Genomic DNA, 18,698 nt, shown 5'->3' on the forward strand with positions numbered 1-18,698 from the left:
TATGTATCTGTTATTTTTATTTTTTAATAGATAAAGCTAACACTTACAGAGCAGGTGACTATTTCTTGTACATACAAAATGGTTCTCACTTCATCAGTCAATTTAGTTTTTGGGGAAACGATGCAAACGTAGAAAATTGTCTTCAAAATAATTACTAGTTCTTCATCAGTTGATTTGGTTTTAAAGTGCGATACGATATTTTTCTGCGATCGCCTGGCGACCAGTTCAGCCATACCACTGAATGGAAACCTGCAATGCCCCTGAGACTAGGGGGGGGGGGGGGGGGGAGCAACTAAAAGATTTACTTTGGATCACTGCTCATACCAACTTGGAGTTCATGAAGTGTACATGCATTTTGTTTGACATTCTATTGAAATTCCTTTTTCAGGAGTTCAAAATGCCCCATGACATTGCTGTCACCCAAAATGGTAGCATCTTTGTGGGGGACGCAACCAGCAAGACTGTCTTCAAGTTTACAGCCGAGAGTAAGCTCTACCACTGCTTTTTTGTTTGTTTTGCTTTTTCTTTAGATTGTAAATTCTCTACCAGAGTCGCCATTTTTGTTATCTGTTCAATTTGTTTCCTATTCCAGAGACTCATCGTTCAGTCAAGAAGGCTGGAATTGAAGTTGAAGAACTCGAAGGTAAGTTTCGACTTGCACAAAGTTTTCCGTAGCAAACTTAAACGTTGTCGGCGGGATTTTGGTTGGCCGATGACCTTTGGGGAGGTTTATCAGTACTACTCTTCTAGTTTTCTACATTTGTGGATAATGGCTCTGACCGTGGTTCGCCTGTGTCCCTAAACCTTGGAAATGGCTATTTCTCATTTGTTCTTGAATTTCATTGGATAGTGACATAATGATACTTTTTTTTTTTTTAGCTCTTGGAGACTACTTCATTTTGTCTGGCAGGCACTATTTAATTGATTTCTTGATTCAACAAATATGGCAGCGATCGCGTATGGGTGTGGCCAGTGAAAGGTTCAAAAACTGTGGTTGGCGAGTTAACTCATCATCCAACAAGGTCACTTACTTTTTCGTTTAGAAACTGCACTTTGTAGTTTCTTAGAATTTCTCCTTGTTTTATGCATTTTTTTGCACGCATCATTTGAAAAACAAACCGCCGGTCTTACTTTTCATTTCTCTCTCCGTAGAAATGGAGTCCTTTATCCAAACCAAAGTGGTGCCAGAGCAGAACCTGTCAAGACTGCAGACCGCTCACGTCCAACAGACGCCATATTTGTCTCAACACCTGAAGCCCCAAGAAGATGAGAAGAAAAAGATTATTGCCAAGCCAGAAAGAGAGCAAGGTCTCCTACCGGCGCTTATCACCGTGCTCTTGCTCATCCCTCTTCTGCTCGTCATGTCCATAGGAGTCTTCATCTGCTGGAGAAAAAACCGTACGTATGACAGGAAGACTATCGAGCCGCTTCTCAGTTAAAGGGCGGTTTCGTAATAGGTTTGATCTGACCTTTGAACCAAAGTGAAGCTGGTGCCCATGAGGACAGTAAAAGCATACATTCGATTTTCACGATAATTGTTAGTGTGGGAGTCATGAACCTGCGTGTATGTTGTTGCTTTGACTCACTCGAACTTGTGTCTGTCGGCAGACCGGTATGAGGTGAAAACTGAGTCCGGTGCTGTTGGAGGGATTTTGGGAAAAATCAGAGGTAAGTCAATCTTTTTTGATTCTCATCGGCCCTTCACCTGATCAGGGAATTCTTGAGAGTAGGGGTTCAAAATCTAAACATGGAATGACAAAAACATGCCATACCCCGTGGGGCTCAAATTTAGCCCTCGTCCTATAAATGTCGGTTTTGGACATGAGGTCACTTGTTGGCTAGGCAACATTTTGTTCACTCGAGTAGCACTTTCTGTTAAAGACACAGTAAAGTGACCCCAAAAAAAAAAAAAAAATTTAACACACCACAGGGAAGAGTGTTGTTTACAAGCCTGCCAAATTTGGAGTGAATTTAAAGAAATGCCAAGTATATGAAATCAGGCTTCAAAATGGTGTGAATTGAGATGTTCTTTGAGCTTTCAGACTCTCCGGGCGTTCTGAAAAAGCCGCCCCGCATCACAGCTGTCAATCAAATATGCGCCTTGGGGGCCAGGCGGCCACGCCGGGACAATTCCACCCTCCGTTGAAATTAAGAGGCCCATCGGAGCCGAGCACTGTGACGCTTGACAACCCTAACGCCAAATTGTTCTCAGTCTTGGCAGGTTTTTAACATATTGAGAAAAAACATGAACATGACTTCACCGGGTTTTTAAGAGAACCATAATAGTACTCAATGAAGCGCAGACCTCCGCCGAGGCCTGAGGCCCGTCACACGGCGCAACGTGGCTAAACACGACTAACGTGGACCGTCGTGAGAAAATGAAAGTCGGTGACTCGTAGCGATTGAGCACGATATGACAATCTTATTAGTGCGCTTCTTGTTTGATTACCCCTTGAAGCACGATTAGACACAGTACACAAGTACAAATGTTACTTTCATTTCATTTGAATCGAACGAGCTCATTTGTGACGTCTCAGGTAAAACGGTCGGCAGCCTGAACCTGGGGAACTTCTTCGCCTCCCGTAAGGGTTACAGCCGTCAGGGCTTCGACCAGCTGAGTACCGAAGCCAGCGACCAGGAAAGGGACAACGGCGAGAGCAGCGAGTCTGAGAACGAGGAGTACTCCGCTCATCCCCCGCCGCCGCCGCCGCCGCCATCCTCCTCTTAGGGGAGCGCGAAGCTTCTGCTTACCTTGCCAGCGCGTATGCCATTCATCATCATGTAAGCGTCGTGAGATGCCTCATTGTTTATATATTTAAGGATGGACGAGTTTGCTATCGTTAAATCCATTTATTTAATCTTTGTTTAAGATGTTCTTAATGGACTCTCAACTTAAGCAAAATTCAGTCAAATTACTTCCGAGAATTGCTTTGAATTTGAAATCGTTGGACATTTTATGGTAGCATAATCACAATTTGGTTCAAATAAAATGTCATATAGTGCCTCTGGCATATTGCTTAATTGATATCATAGCTCTTGAATAGTATTAGTTTGCCATTAAGTGTATTTGCAACCAAATTGTTGTTTGTTTGTTTTTTGTTAATGGACTATTTAGCGTCTGTTTGAGAAATCGAGGCGTGAGCGTTTCGATGTCACGGCGGCGAAATTGCCAGCATGTAAACAATGACATCCTCAAAATAGCGCCGATGCTGCCAAATCATCACAATTATTTGGATATGATATGATAAGATTTTGCAGAGGCGCATTGAGCTGCCATGCGACTGTGACACACTGTGAACTGAACTACTTTGTTCTGCTTGTTCCATGAAAATGATGCTCCACATTACAGAAAACTCCCAACTCGGCCTATTTAATAGTTACGTGTATGTTTGTTTGTTTTTTTAAATTGTATTATTATTTGTTTTTTTTTTGTGGTTCATTGCTCATTCTATTTAACTTTCTACAATTTGGAATACTGGACCTTAGCTTTTCATCAGAAACGTGGGGATACTGAAAATGTAATATTTTAATTGAATGTAACATTAAGTTTAAGAGGAAAAGGCCACTTTTCCACGCATATATCTTCCGTATATTCTATTTGTCTTCATCTTCGGCCCATGTTTCAACTCAAGTTACATTTGTATTGCAATTTTGTGCCTTCTAATATTTTGCCTTTTCGCCGTCGTCTGCCATCCATCCATTTCCTGTTGCGCTTATCCTCACATAGCTTGAGAAGAGCTTAGTCTTAAGGCGCCGCGTCCAGGACTACGTCACGTTCATCTCCGTGATTTACTCAGCTTGCCGGTCGGTGAGCTGGAGCCAATCCCCGGCTGTCTTTGGGCGGTATCGCAGGGCATATTTACTCAAGTCGGCAATAATACAATTGATTTGATTTTGGATGGAGAGCCAAACTTAACATTTTAGGCCTGGATCGACCTTGCAGTATGTACTTCTAATCTTGTTCATTTGTGTGCGTTTGGAATTTCTTGCCAAATGAATCAGGTAATTGTTGAGTGGAAACTAAAAGCTTTGCATATGAAAGTCGCAAAATAATTGAGTTCAATACATTGGCACGATCTTCAAGGTGAGACATCCGACGAAGAGCTCCTCTTGATCTTTCACTTCCTTTCGCAGAATACCTCGCTCTCTGCTTCATTTGTCATTTGAATGAAAAACAAAAATGTATTTAGAGCATGCCATAGAAATAGGATGTTGCAGTCACACGTGAACTGATATTTATTGTGACACTGGTTTTGCTGCAAAGGTACTATTTTAGTAACAATGGTATTTGTGTAATAAAGTGTTTGCAAAGCATCATGGTGTTTTTGGATGTCATAAAGTTTCTTTTCTTTCATCTGTCTGTGGGTCACCGAACACGGTGCGTTTCAGCTCTTCACGTGGGTGTTGCGCCTTAAATGCGGTCAGTGTTTTTTGTTAACATTTAATAAATCCAACAGTCCATAAGGGAGCGGCCCCGAGCAAAAAAACAAATAAAAGAACCCAATTATTGTAATTATTACTCACTGTTGCTTTAAAGTACCTGTGGAGACCTGGCACAGTTGTAACAGCAGTCTGGTCTCCAACACTGGTAGGAAGCACCTGGTTCACTCTGCACATCCTCAGCTCGCCACGTCAAGACATGTTGTAATGGAATTGTAAATTAGTTGTTTAAGAAGGTGATGGCAAGAGGGAAGAAGCTGTTGGAATGTCTGCTAGTTCGAGTTTGCATTGATCGGTAGCGCCTACCTGAGGGAAGGAGCCGGAAGAGCCGGTGACCGGGATGCGGCGGGTCCGAGAGGATTTTGCACGCTCTTGTCTTAGTTCTGGCAGCGTGCAAGTCCTCAAGGGTGGGTAGGGGGGTACCGACAATCCTTTCAGCAGTTTTGATTGTCCGTTGCAGTCGGAGTTTGTCCTTTTTTGTAGCAGCACCAAACCAGACTGATGGAAGAACACAGGACTAATTCGATGACCGCTGTGTAGAACTGTCTCAGCAGCTCCGGTGGCAGGCCGTTCTTTCTCAGAAGCCGCAGGAAGTACATCATCTGCTGGGCCTTTTTGAGGACGGAGTTGATGTTGGTCGCCCACTTCAGGTCCTGAGAGACTGTGATTCCCAGGAACTTGAAGGTCTCGACGGTTGACACAAGGCAGCAGTGGTGAAAGATGCCTCCTGAAGTCCACGACCATCTCTACAGTCTCGAGCGTGTTCAGTTCCAGGTTGTGTCGGCCGCACCGGAGCTCCAGCCGCTCCGCTTCCTGTCGATATGCAGACTGGTCACCGTCCTTGATGAGGCCGATGACAGTGGTGTCATCTGCAAACTTCAGGAGTTTGACAGTCAAGATGATTCCACGTTGCGGTCCGCTCGCTGAATATGGAAGCCAGGAAGCATGACGGCGCCATCGGGTACAGCGTCGCAAAGCCAGGTCTCCGTGAAGCACATGGCGGCGGTACGGCCGAAGTCTTTACTGGTCTTTAACAGAAGATGAAGCTCGTCCATTTTGTTGGGTAGGGAGCGTACATTCGCGAGGTGGATCGACGGGAACGCCAATGTGTGTCCTCTCTTGCGGAGTTTCACCAAGATGCCGGCACGCTTCCCTCTGTGGCGCCGTTTCCGTCTCCATGCGCCGAAAACCGCGGACGCCGCCCAGGTAAGTAACTCGGGGGGGGGGGGGGGACTGAGCGGATTTGCGAAAGTTGGTGAAAGTCCGGAGTAGCCTCCTTGATGGTTAGCAAGTCTCGCCTTGTGTGAGTGAGTCGCGTAAGGTCTCCAAAGACGGACGAAAAACACAAAAACAATACTAGACAGCGCGTTACCGAGGCGACCACACTGGTAGGCGCCATCTTGGAACTAAAATGCATCAGATTATTTGTGGCAACCTGTTTGCTGTACTAAACCAACCAATAGTTGCAAAAAGCTTTTGTTTACCCCAAGTTTAATTTGACTGAATGCGTGAGTACACATTTAATCCTTGATGTAAATGTTCAGGGAAAGTCAAGTCAATATGTGGCAAAGCCGTGTAACGTTTTTTAAATAAGATAGATCCCCCCCCCAAAAAAAAATTGACTACGCGATGTCGTATTGTCCATATATTTTATTTTTTTTTTTTTTTAGTAGTGTTTGCTTCAAACTAGATGTGGCCTGAAAGTAACCTTGGCCAGTGGCAGCTGTGTGCTTGTGTACCTTGTTTATCACAGGACGAGATGGAGCCACGCGAGGTCCAACAGCTGCCGGATGACTGACCCCTCCCGCACCTTTACTGCTAACTGTTAAGTTGTGAGGGAAAGGTGCTGTTTCGTCTCCGTCTGCGGCGTGGGCGTGAGGTCGCTTTCAGGAAGAGAGAAACAGTCCAGAATTCTGTGACTTTGTACTCTTATTGAACTCCTGAGATAAAGACGAAAGAAATCGCAAGCTTGTGTGAGTTTCTTTATTGGTGAGAAAACGAACAGTGAGTTTGCCAAAATGCATTAATTCGGGCCTTGGGCCCTGGGTAACAGGCGAGTGGGGCAAACTCTCCAACAGCGGCGATAAGTGAACAAGAAGCCTTATCACGATTGCCTTCCATTGTTTATATTTGTTATTTCATTTTTTTTTTTTTTAACTCCAACTGTTATGTATGATGCAAAGCAAAGCAAAGCAAATGTATTCCCAATGAGCCTGTTCAGCCACTTCATCCAGCTCTTCCGGGGGGATCCCAAGGCTTTCACAGGCCAGCCGAAAGACGTAGTCTCTTCATCGTGTCCGGGGTCTCCTCCCGGTGGGACGTGCCCGTAACACCTCACCAGGGAGCCGTCCGGGAGGCATCCAAATCAGATGCCCCAACCACCTCATCTGGCTCCTCCCGGATGACCGAGCTTCTCACCCTATCGCTAAGGGAGAGCCCGGACACCCTGCGGAGGAAACTCATTTTGGCCGCTTGTATCCGGGATCTTGTTCTTTCGGTCACGACCCACAGCTCGTGACCGTAGGTGAGGGGAGGAACGTAGATCGACCGGTAAATCGAGAGCGTCTCCTTTCGGCTTAGCTCCTTCTTTACCACAACGGATCGATACAAAGTCCGCATCACTGCAGACGCTGCACCGATCCGCCTGTCGAGCTCCCGTTCCATTCTTCCCTCACTCGTGAACAAGACCCTAAGATACTTGAACACCTCCACTTGGGGCAGGATCTCATCCCCGACCGGGAGCGGGCGCGCCACCCTTTTCCAAATGAGGACCACGGTCTCAGATCTGGAGGTGCTGATTCTCATCCCAGCTGCTGTGAACTGCTCCAGTTAGAGTTGGAGATCACACCTCAATGAAGACAACAGAACCACATCATCTGCAAAAAGCAGAGATGCAATACTGAGGCCACCAAACCGGAACCCTCTACGCTGCGCCTTGAAATTCTGTCCATAAACGTTCTGAACAGAATCGGTGACAAAGGGCAGCCTTGGCGGTGTCCAACCCTCACCGGAAACGAGTCCGACTTACTGCCGGATATCAGAATCATCTTTATTTGCCAAGTACGTCCTAAAAACACACAAGGAATTTGTCTCCGGTAGTTGGAGACGCTCTAGTACGACAACACTGTCAATTGACAGAACACTTTGGAGACATAAAGACATTGACAAAAAACAGTCACTGAGCAATACAGGGTTAATAGTTGTCTGGTAATGCCAGTACATTATTTATTTTGTATTTTTTTGACAATTGTGCAAAAAGATGCAGAGTCCTCTAGCACTTAGAGCAGTTCGAATGACTAAAATTGCAATAGTCCGGTGCAATGACCACTGTGCAAAGGGCGCCGAGAGACCAAACTGTGACTCTGGTCGAATTTCAACATCCTTAGAGATGAACAGGTCTCAGATGTGACTCTGTGTGTTGGACTCTAAATATGTTGAGAGAGAGCCGCCATGAGCCCTTCATTCGCTACCGACAGGTCTCTTACCAAAGATTTAACCAAATGCCAGGAAAGAAAATCATGTGGCAGACACAACAGCATTGACGCCGGACATTTCCTAGCATGTCAATGGGTCCAAGTTTCACGCAAGATCCTCTTGTGTCCTACACAGAGTCTCTTTCCTCAGGAACCATCTACCCTATGGGCCAAATGAAGAGTTTGGGAATCCCAAACGTACATGGAAAGCAATCCCTCTTCATGCCTTTCTGGATTAACTGCACTGAAGATAATCTTGAGAATGTATTTACAGTCAGTGAAAAACTTCAAGAACAAAGCAAATATGGTAATCCTGATGATTTTGTTGATAAAGCAGATCAAAGTGAGCTGACAGACCGTGGATCTGACCAAGAAATGGTTGATCAGACTACAAGACAAATTTCTCCAAAACCCGTATATACCTTTCAGCATTAATGGTGCCGTCACAGATGTGTAAATTACCCATGCCATTGGCACTAACACAGCCCCATACCATCTCAGATGCTGGCTTTTGAACTTTGCGTCCATAACAGTCCGGATGGTTCTTTTCCTCTTTGGCCCGGAGGAAACGACGCCGACAATTTCCAAAAACAATTTGAAATGTGGACTCGTCGGACCACAGAACACTTTTCCACTTTTCATCAGTCCATCTTAGATGAGCTCGGGCCCAGAGAAGCCGGCGGCAGTTTCTGGGTGTTGTTGATAAATGGCTTTTGCTTTTCCTAGTAGAGTTTCAAGTTGCACTTCCGGCTGTAGCGCCGTACTGTATTTACTGACATTAGTTTTCTGAAGTGTTCCTGAGCCCATGTGGTGATATCCTTTACACATTGATGTCGGTTTTTGACGCAGTGCCGCCTGACGGATCACAGGTCACGGACAGTCAATGTTGGTTTTCGGCCTTGCCGCTTCCATGCAGTGATTTCTCCAGATTCTCTGAACCTTTTGATGATATTATGGACCGTAGATGATGAAATCCCTAAATTCCTTGCAATTGTACCTTGAGGAACATTGTCCTTTAACTCTTCGACTATTTTCTCACGCACTTGTTGACAAAGAGGTGAACCTCACCCCATCTTTGCTTGTGCATGACTGAGCAATGGAGGGAAGCTCCTTTTCTAGCCAATCATGGCGCCCACCTGTTCACCTGTGGGATGTTCCAAACACGTGTTTGATGAGCATTACTCAACTTTCTCACTCTTTTTTGCCACCTGTCCCAGTTTCTTTGGAACGTGTTGCAGCCATAAAATTCCAAGTTGATTATTTGCTAAAAACAATCAAGTTTATCAGTTTGAACATTAAATATCTTGTCTTTGTAGTGTATGCAAATAAATATAATTGGAACATGATTTGCAAATCGTATTCTGTTTTTATTTATGTTGAACGCAACGTCCCAACTTCATTGGAATTGGGGTTGTATGTTGATGACAGCGCCGGTCCCAATCCGCAGTCCTATTGGTTGACGTCAAGGTGCGCTGTCAGAGAGTTGTTGATATAATCACACTACACGGACGATATCCCAAAAATCAAACATGCTATGCCCAGATCATACCTACGATAGCCCTACAACACCAAAAATAAAAGTCTAGCATGTTTTATTTTTTTTGATAGCTTCCGTGTAGTGCGACATATCAACGACAACTCTCCGACAGCACACCTCGACGTCGACCAATGGGATTGCGTATTGGGACCAGCGCTTTTCAACATGCTGTACTTGGTCGCTGTTGTCAACAATGACACTCTCACAAACCGATGCGTCAGAGCATGATTCAACAGACCGTAGGCATACTTATGTACAAACGTTAGTGCTAGCTAGCAAGCCGTATTGTATTTAAAGTAGGTGAACATACCTCAAGCAATCCTTGAATGGATAGCCCAAAACGACATCTCCCGAGCACTCGGTGAGAGCGCACGTTTTCCCTCATTTTGTTTGTTTTTGCTAACATTGCCCCAGCGATCCATTGTTTGACAACAACTTGTTTCGCCATGGTAACAGTTGTATCCGGTTGCGGTGAAAGGTGACACATTTTCTGGTCACACCTTCCTGACAGTGTTTGATTTGACAAGATAAAAGTCCAGTGATCGTAAAACACGCAATTATGGCGATACGTCTTGGAGCGTTGCCACTGTCCGACCGAGATACGACTAGATTTCACTTCTAAATTATGATCCAAATGTATTGTTCATTATGGAATAACACGCATATACACCCATTGTATTTTGTGTATGGCAGGGGCGCCAACCCTATGCATTTTATGCCCACCCCCCTCGCTAGATCCTCGTGTCAGTTATTTTAAACAACAAAATACCACACTGTGTTTTATTATACATGAAATCGGCTACTTATCTCACTGAATAACAGATCTTTCTCGTAAGCTTGTCATTTTTTGCACTTCTGCTTTGATCAGAATACAATTGCAAATATAATATAGATTTTTTTTTATCTCAAACTAATGCCAGGTAGAAACACACGACCACAAGCTTCCTTGTCATTTCGATTGCAATAAGCTTTAATCAGTAGTGTAACAGTCATTGGTTAACATCAAGTGGGCAGTACATGTGTGATTGGAGAGTGGGAACAGAGGGAGGTGAGTTTATATACAGTCGCAGCACACTTTGGTTTGTACACCTTTTGAATGCGTTTTCATTTCTTAATAGTAATCAACGTAACGTCCGTGAAGTCATATTTGATGACTTCTATTGCATATCACATCCCCCTACACTGGAGAGGATCTGTTAAATGACAAAATCATTGACGGTTTCATTTGAAAGCCACCCCCCCAAAAAAAAAAAAAAGAAAAAAAAAAAAAAACTCAAAAGGTGTACAAATATTTCTCCAGAACTGGAGGTGTCCCCCATGACTTGCTAATTTTAAACGAAGCAGCAAAGTGTGTTATCATGGTTCTGAAAGTTTTAAAACAAACAAACACTCCTAAAAACATCCATCATTTACTGCTCTGGGCCAGTGACAAATAATGCACATAAAAACAATGTTTCCCAACCATATTTGCAAGCAAAGCACCAAGTACTAAACAGATACACAGTTTGAAGTGATTTTCCACCTAAATGTGTGTTTTTGATATTCTCCCGCATGTAAATTGGTCTAGTCTAGTCCGCTTCCATTAGTTCTATGTCCTTTCACTGTCATGTCTGTCTGGGATGAAGGTGTGGTATCACAATATTTGCTCAGTGCAAAAAGATTGATTCAGAGGCTCGAGCAAAGATTCCGCAGTGTGAGTTCAGTTGACAAATTGAATCTCTAAACCGCAAGGAACCGCGTTAGATAGAACATTAAAAAAAAAAAAAAAAAAAAGAAAAATACCTGCATTCTCGTATTTTTGACCACTGGTCAGCAGAAGCGAGAACATCCTCAACAACATTGTGACCGACGCGTCATCGAATGACATCCCCATGCAAATGAACTCATGCGGAGTTTAATTTGCATTATCTTTGTCAAGGCAAATTGTTGCCACACCTCTTGTAAATGTCGAGGCTGCTCAATGTACGAACGTTGAATTGATTTGCAGTTGCCCGTGAATATGAAACAGTGAACATTCATATTGGAGTTTGCTCTCAACCACCTATTGACGGTGGCGCCACACCCTTGAAAACTGTGAAATGTCAATCAACGGAATGATTAGCTATTCTTACTAATTGTTCATTCATTCTGATTAGTGGAATTAATTAAGAGCTTTAAATTTGCCTCATCGCAAACAGATTCGGTGCCTTTAAATGTATATCTTCCGGGAAGTGATTTAATAACAAATATTAAATGATGAAATAAACACAAATCCAATACACGTGAATGATCATGTTCATTTTGACATTAAAAGAAGCAACATCTTTTAGAGATTACATGTGGCAGTAAAACTGGCATGATTGTAATTTAAAGATGATACAATGTGATAGGTGCATGTATAATAAATAAAGCGGTTATTGCTAAGAAATCGTTCACATTTTGACCTCCACAATCTCAACACAGTGGGAGTACTAACAGGGTTGTCGTCAACGTTATGTGTTCAGTGCGGGGTTTCATCCCAGTTAACAACAGCGCGATTATCAGAGGCCGTCTTGTTCAAGAACTGCGTCTAATCTGGGTGCGCAGAAACCAAGATGGAAATAGCACCCATATCCCCACCCCCACCCCACCAGTGTGAAGGACGACTTAATGTCGTCGTCGTCGTCTTCTGTGCTTTTAAGTTTTGTTTCGAGTGAACATGCGCTCTCCCCGCAGGGTGAGGTGCTGTAGTTGGTACTGTAACACCTCAGTGTCTGGTGATTCTTTGATCGTGATTTTGTCAAGATTAAGGTAGTCCAAAGATTTGGACTGGGTCCTCTTCCCTTTAAGCCGACACAGAGGTAGTAGTGGTGCATGCACACCCCTCCCATGTTCCCCTGTAATCACGGACCTGAGAAAGGTGTCGCTCGAGCTGGGCATGCGCCGCCTTCTCCGACCATTAGCAGCGGGAATGTCGTAAGGCTGATAGTAGCGATTTTTGGTTTTATAGATTCTTGAAGAGCGGTGGATGGCCACGTCTAAAGATTTCGAGACTCCGGTCTGGATGGGGCTAGGCACGACCTCTGATAGCAAACTCTTCTCTGGGGAGTTTTCAGACCATTTGTGGGCCAACTTGAGCAGCTCTTCACCAGTTGTGAAGCCCACCAGATAGTTTGAGTCCATGTGGAGAATCTGGTATCCTGCTACAGTACCTCTGATGGGGGAGCACGGCGTGCTGGCGCAACGAGGCCTTTCTGGCTCCGCTTTCAACGTAGCTTTCATCTCAGCCGCAGGTAGAATGGAAACATGGGCCCTCGACACTCCACTGAGATCCACCTCCATCTTTAGAGACGTGCTAGTGGGTGGAATAGAGACAAATATATATAACCTCTGCCCTGATTTTCCAAGGTCAGTCCTGCTTTATAAAACCAAAAAGGCGCCCTGTATTTGTGACTTTATTTAACAGTTCCCAGTTCTTAGTAAATACAATCCAATGTCTATTGTGCCAATTGAAATTAGCCATTACATATTTGGATTTGATGTTCAAACTTGTAGTCTAAAGCAGTGATTAAGTTTGGCATGTGTACCACTGGTGGTCCACGAACAAAAAATATCTGAATTCAATTTCCACAATAGACCCTTACACTCTCGTTGGTGTGTATTTATTTATTTATTTTTTTTAAATATAACAATATGTTCCTTGGCTCAATAAATGTCGGAAAACACTGCATTAATCTCTACCAATGTCGTCCCCAAACTCCTCGTCGTCGCTAGCCTATGGTGGTTGTTTGCGTCGAATAATGTGATTGCTATGATATGTTGTGATCAGAGGTGGGTAGTAGGAACGTGCGACATTTACTCAAGTAACATTTTAACATGCAGCGTAATTTAGTCTCTGCCCAAATGTGGTTATTTCAGCCCACCTCTAACTTAAGAAAACACCTTGTGGTACGTTTTTGCTGTTGTTATGGCAAAATGTAGCCCTGCGTAATGCTTCCGTCATCCCTTTAAACCTGCTCGGCAAACAGCTTCTTCATTCAGTCATTGAAGTGAATAAACGAAAATCCTATTTCTGTGAGGCCCTATATGCATGCGCTGTCGGTTTTTGCGCAGGTAACAACTGAAATGGCGGCAGCCGTGTGTGGACTCGCATATATTCTTTGTATTTTAGGATATTTGACATTTGTGCTCTGGTTTTTTGTTTTTTTACTCACGAGTTACTCTTTACTTGAGCAGTTTTTTTTCCACTGAGTAGTTTTCTCACTGTTACTTGAGTAAATATTTGGAGGACTACTTTTGTCCTTGAGTAATATTATTCTTCAGGACAGTATTTGCTTACTGTACCCACGTCTGGTTGTGATGTATTAACCAGCCGGTTCTTTTTTTTTTTTTTTCCCCCTGGCACAGTTTTGTCACAACGTCATGCTAATCCGAGGCAGGTGCAATCTCTCTCCGTCACAATAAACTGAAATTATGTTCTGATGCGGTCAAGGGGTAAACGGAGAGGCGGCAGGGAGCCGTCGCGCTATTAGCATCGTTGCGTTAGCACGGTTACGTTGCTAAAAAGCGGCGTAAGGTTGATTCGTAAAGCAACACAGTACCGAGAAATCCGAAATGCAAGGCTACGTCGCGTTGTAACTGTCGACAAATAACAGGCCCGATTACGGGTGAACGAGAAATCAGTAACCGTGTGATATCAAAAAATACAACAGAATGCGGCGAATCACCGATAATTGCTACGCACTGATGCTTTTCTAAACGGTATTATAGCGCTAGCGGAACGTTTGCTAGTAATACGCTCCGTTCCTGTTAACCACCGTCGCTTACGCGGGTACAGGAATCGTGCGAAAGTGACGCGGAGCCGACTGAAACGGGAGCACCGACCTGTTCGTCGGCGGCGGCGGCGGCAGCAAGCAGCAAGCAGGACGCAGCCTCGCCCTCCGTGGCCTTCGCTCGCTCCCGCAGGCGCCGCAGCAGGAGGAGCGGCGAGCACTTCCTGTTTGCGAGGCGGCGCAACAAAAGCGACGCCGCTCGTGCTGGGCGTCGAGTTTGGCAGGTAGTAGTCGTATTATCTATCAACGTCTTAATACCACAAATAATAATAATAATAATTCATATATACACTCACACACATACCTCTCAATTGTCGGTAAGTGTGAACGTGAGTGTGATTCGTCGTTTGTTGATATGTGCCCTGCGATTGGCTGTTGAGGGTGTACCCCACCTCTCGCCCAGAGTCGGAAGACTTCGGCGCAGATCGTGAGGCAGACGTGCTCACCAGTCGGTCGCTGTGCCGCAAAAAAAATATATAGAATGATGTTAAAATTCAGTCGAACGATCGAATGAAAGAGGAGGAGCAAGGTGAACCGCGAAAACGTGTTCCCCACAATGTGCAGAGCGATGTATTCAAAGCCCCTCAGAATTAACAGCGCGAAGCAGAACAGAACACTTCTTGCTCTCCCACACACCCATCAAAAACACGTGACAGTTTGCTAGTTCCTGAATTACATAACCTGGTAATACTCAAAAGTATCTGGTTCATAACTTTATACCGTAAAACACGAGTTACTGTAATTGTAGATCCCAAACCGAGCCATTCCTACATGTAACGGGGCTCAGTTCGGCCTCGCTTTTCTCTTGCTAATTCCAGTACCAATTGTCTCTTCTCCTTAGTCCATACAATTACATCAACCTACTTCTCACAGTCCATATTTGTCTTAGTGCATTTAATGTCACTGTAATTCTTCAACTCCTTACATTAATATTGGTCGGGCGTCTCTGGCACAGGGTCAGGATTATCTTTCCCTGATGACTCCTGCAGACTCTGCCTTGTCACCTTCACCACCCTCCTTGACTGTGACGTCTCCGCCGTCTGTCTCTTTACCCTCTTGGACCATGCTTGCGTCCTCCAGATCAGGTCTTTTCCGTCTTGCAACACCAGAGCTGGCACAAGTGGCTCGGCCTCTGGGTTCAAATCTACAGTTCCTTGACTTTCTTCTTCGACACGTTAGCCTAACTTCATCACTACCTTCGCTGTCTGAATCTTCCAGTTGTCTCTTTTGGTGTTGTTTTGTCGTTGCCCTCGTCTATGTTGTCCTCCTTTTCTTTCACAGGGGTTGAATCTGCTTTCTCCAAGGCCAGGCTGTGACATGGGAGTAAGCGGTTTCTGTGCAACACATGACTTTTACCTCCTCTCTCAGGTGCTACTTCATACACTGGACTGTCACTGATCCTTCTTTTCACTCCCACATGCACTTTTCTCTCCCAGGAGGACTAGAGTTTACCTGGTCTGCCTCTCTCTGACAGGTTACGCACAAGCACTCGTCCACCAGGTTTCAAATGAGCTCCATGTACTCTTTTGTCACACCCTCTCTTGACTCGAAGAGCTTCTCGAGCTGCTGTTTTGGATGTGATCTCATAGGCTTGTTGCATGTTTTTCCAGTTCTGTAAATATTCAGTGTACAGTCTCTTTAGTCTCATTCGGCTTCAGGTTACGTCCTCTCATTGCCAAGATGTCCAATTTCTCCGCCTTGAGAGTTCTCCTGGACGCGTACTGGTTTTCCTCCTTGAAGTGTAGAACTCGGCCTAAGACAGAGTCTCTTTCCTGACTGATGGTGCACTCGCATCTCTCACTAAAGCTAATGTTTCTATGGGAACAGCTGCTAGACAGTCTGGTGGAGCGTCTCTGCCAACTCACACCCAGCACTTAGTGACCCACCTCCTCTGTACACCGTCTCATAAACTCATTGATGTCTTAGGGTATAGGGCACAGGCCGTCTGCATCTGCATTACTCTTCCCAGGTCTTTACTGAATGGAAAAGTCAAACTCTGATAGTTCACCCACCCAGTTATTACTTGTAGCATTTAGCTTTGCTTTTGAGAGGACGTAAATCAAGGGATTATTATCTGCATAGATGACAAAGTATGGTGCATGATACAGATAGTTGCAAAATCGTTCACCTATTGCCCATTCTAGTGCCAAAAACTCGAATTTGCCTGATTGCATGTGGTAGTTTTTTTCAGGTAGCATTAGCTGATAGAGAGGTTTGGGATGTAGGTTCGGCAATATGACAGGAATCCCATCACTCTTCTCGGCTCTCCAACAGTTGCTTTCTCCTTTAAGGCTTGGTGTAGCCTTCTCCAGTCACTAACCGTCCCAGGAAAGTCACCTTCCTGTTCAACTCCTCACATTTGTTGGGGCTGAGTTTCATCCTGTGCTACCGGGTATCTCTTTAACACGGTTCTCAGGTGCTCACTGTGATCCTCAAAGCTTGAGCTATGGACGTTATTATCGTCCAAATACGACTAACACATGACATCTCTCAAACCACGCAAACAGTCTTCCATGTTCCTCTAGAACTCTGCCGGAGCTATACTCAACCCGAACGGGACATTATTCAGCGGCTGACTTTCCTCATGCAGGAACCCCTGACCCTGGCCCTGCTCCCTTCTCCATTGATTTGTTCTGCACTAGCCGCGTGAGCAGTTTTTATTGTCTGTAGGTGACCGAGAATGGAGCGTTGATTGAGGGTGACACTGTGTTTGTTGATGTTGGCGATGGGAACATAACCTGACCTTCTACTGGGGCAGTTATGAGATCCTCTTTATCACTACACCCTCTGGCAATGTTGGTCTTGCACTAGGGACTAGAAGCAGGTTCTGCCCATGATACTGGGTCCCAGTCTTAGCGTGAACATCCACTGTGGTGACCTGTCCAGCAGCGAGAGTGAGTCTTCTTTTCCCTGCGTGTACAATTCATACATCTTCATCATTAACAGGGGCGTAGATTAGCTGAAGCAATGTTTGTGATGTCTTGATTGTTACCTGGAAGGCTTTACAGTCTTTCCTGTTATTTCTTCTATCACTTTATAGCCAATTATCGGCTCTTCTGCTCTGTGTCACTGGATACTAACACAGGTACGAGGAGTGGCTTCGTCATGGCGGAGTCCTTCCCTAGTCTGAATTCAACCTTCACCCAGCCTATGTAGGGGATTGCCATCTGATTGGCTGCCACTCCCACCAGACTGTCTGGGCCCAATCGTTAACTATGAGATCTCACTGTGCTGTGCAGCAAGTGCACCTTTCTACATTCCTCATAGATGATGGTCACCTGAGCTCCTGAGTCCCATAATGCCACAACTGGGACTGGACCCAGCGTACAATGGACACTGTCTCTCTTGGCAATCAACTTGATGAGTCTTTGTTTTCGCCGTGGTGGGAGTTATTCGACTGATACATTTTGAGGCAATGTGGGAGACGGGGCAGATTGCTGCATGTTGGGACTGGAGGAGTTCAGGGCTACCGAGACTCCCGGCTTGGGAGCCCTGTCTCCGCTGACACCCCTCTGGAAAGGTGCAGGCACAGCAATTACAGGACACTTTTGTCAGTCTTTGTGCATGTAAAACAGTGTCAATACACCACACTTCAGTTGTACAGCCGGGTTCACGTGTCCTTGTCCTGTTCCATTTTGTCCTGTCCTTCACTCACAGGGTGTAGGACTACAGCCCCATGCAACACTCATATTTAGTGCTTCATTGTTGTAGATAATGACTTACTTTTCTCATCCTGTTTACAATTAGTGCTTTGTCTTTTGTCTTCGTTTCTCTCTCCCCGCTAGAAACTTTGTTCTGTTCGACTCTGATTCTCAATAAACTTCAATTATAATACTAAGAAACCACAGCGGAAGCTTAAAAAAATCCACTGTGACACAGTAAAACTGTTCCGGCATCAAACGATACAGATCTTCCATTCTGCTTGACCTCATAGCCGAACAGGAAAACAAAAAAAGAAAGAAAATTAAAAAAAACGCTTATCCTGTTCAGGGTCTTGGGGCGCTGGAGCCTGTCCTAGCTGACTTCAACCAAAAGGCGGACTGCACCCTGAACTTGTTGCTAGTCAGTCGCAGGGCACATATAGACACGCAAAACCATTTGCACTCACTCAGGAAACTGTTTATTTAAACTAAAATAATGAGGCATGACAAAAGCAAGATCTTAACTACATTATTTCATTTTGAGTCCTGCTTGGTTTACAATCCAGCTGGTATGCACCCATTTTGAAATGTCACTGTTGAGGAGCTAAAAGACTACTGCAATGGAAAATAAATGGTTCCTTGATTATAGTTCCTCTGTGGAACCCCCGGTGCTAGATTCTTGGTCCTCAATGCTTATTTAAGACAACTAAGATGCTACTTATTTAAGGGGTAAGTATGTCACTGTCGAAGCATCGAACGTTCCAATTAAGAGGAATTAGACCCGCCCCTCTTTCCCCTGCTTCTTAGGCCATTCTGC

General features: G+C 44.7%; 2 protein-coding genes across 3 annotated transcripts in view; one reads left to right on the forward strand and one right to left on the reverse strand.

Moving 5' to 3' along the window:
* The window catches only part of pam (peptidylglycine alpha-amidating monooxygenase), a 39,506-nt gene extending 35,192 nt beyond the window's left edge, over positions 1-4,314 (forward strand). The window contains exons 23-27 of the mRNA XM_061747861.1: positions 389-485; positions 593-643; positions 1,153-1,398; positions 1,609-1,668; positions 2,538-4,314. Of these exons, the coding sequence (XP_061603845.1) occupies positions 389-485; positions 593-643; positions 1,153-1,398; positions 1,609-1,668; positions 2,538-2,728 (645 nt within the window). The 3' untranslated portion in view covers positions 2,729-4,314. The remainder of the gene's footprint in view (positions 1-388; positions 486-592; positions 644-1,152; positions 1,399-1,608; positions 1,669-2,537) is intronic.
* A 6,082-nt stretch (positions 4,315-10,396) lies between these two features.
* On the reverse strand, positions 10,397-17,041 carry macir (macrophage immunometabolism regulator). 2 transcript variants are annotated; one of them, XM_061747884.1, is made up of 3 exons: positions 15,166-17,041; positions 14,545-14,696; positions 10,397-12,763 (listed from the first exon to the last, which is right to left on the reverse strand). In XM_061747884.1, the coding sequence occupies exon 3, from the start codon at positions 12,748-12,750 to the stop codon at positions 12,106-12,108; it is 645 nt and encodes a 214-aa protein (XP_061603868.1). In that variant the 5' UTR covers positions 12,751-12,763; positions 14,545-14,696; positions 15,166-17,041; the 3' UTR covers positions 10,397-12,105. The 2 variants fall into 2 exon arrangements, with proteins under 2 accessions (XP_061603868.1, XP_061603867.1); XM_061747883.1 differs by lacking the exons at positions 14,545-14,696; positions 15,166-17,041 and adding an exon at positions 14,293-14,512.
* Between the last annotated feature and the right edge of the window lie 1,657 nt (positions 17,042-18,698).

The sequence above is a fragment of the Phyllopteryx taeniolatus genome, chromosome 15, assembly GCF_024500385.1.
Source record: "Phyllopteryx taeniolatus isolate TA_2022b chromosome 15, UOR_Ptae_1.2, whole genome shotgun sequence".
Classification (NCBI taxonomy): domain Eukaryota; kingdom Metazoa; phylum Chordata; class Actinopteri; order Syngnathiformes; family Syngnathidae; genus Phyllopteryx; species Phyllopteryx taeniolatus.

What these genes read in the sequence shown, in the direction of transcription:
- macir (XM_061747884.1), bottom strand. Translation starts at nt 12,750, where the DNA reads ATGGAGGTGGATCTCAGTGGAGTGTCGAGGGCCCATGTTTCCATTCTA.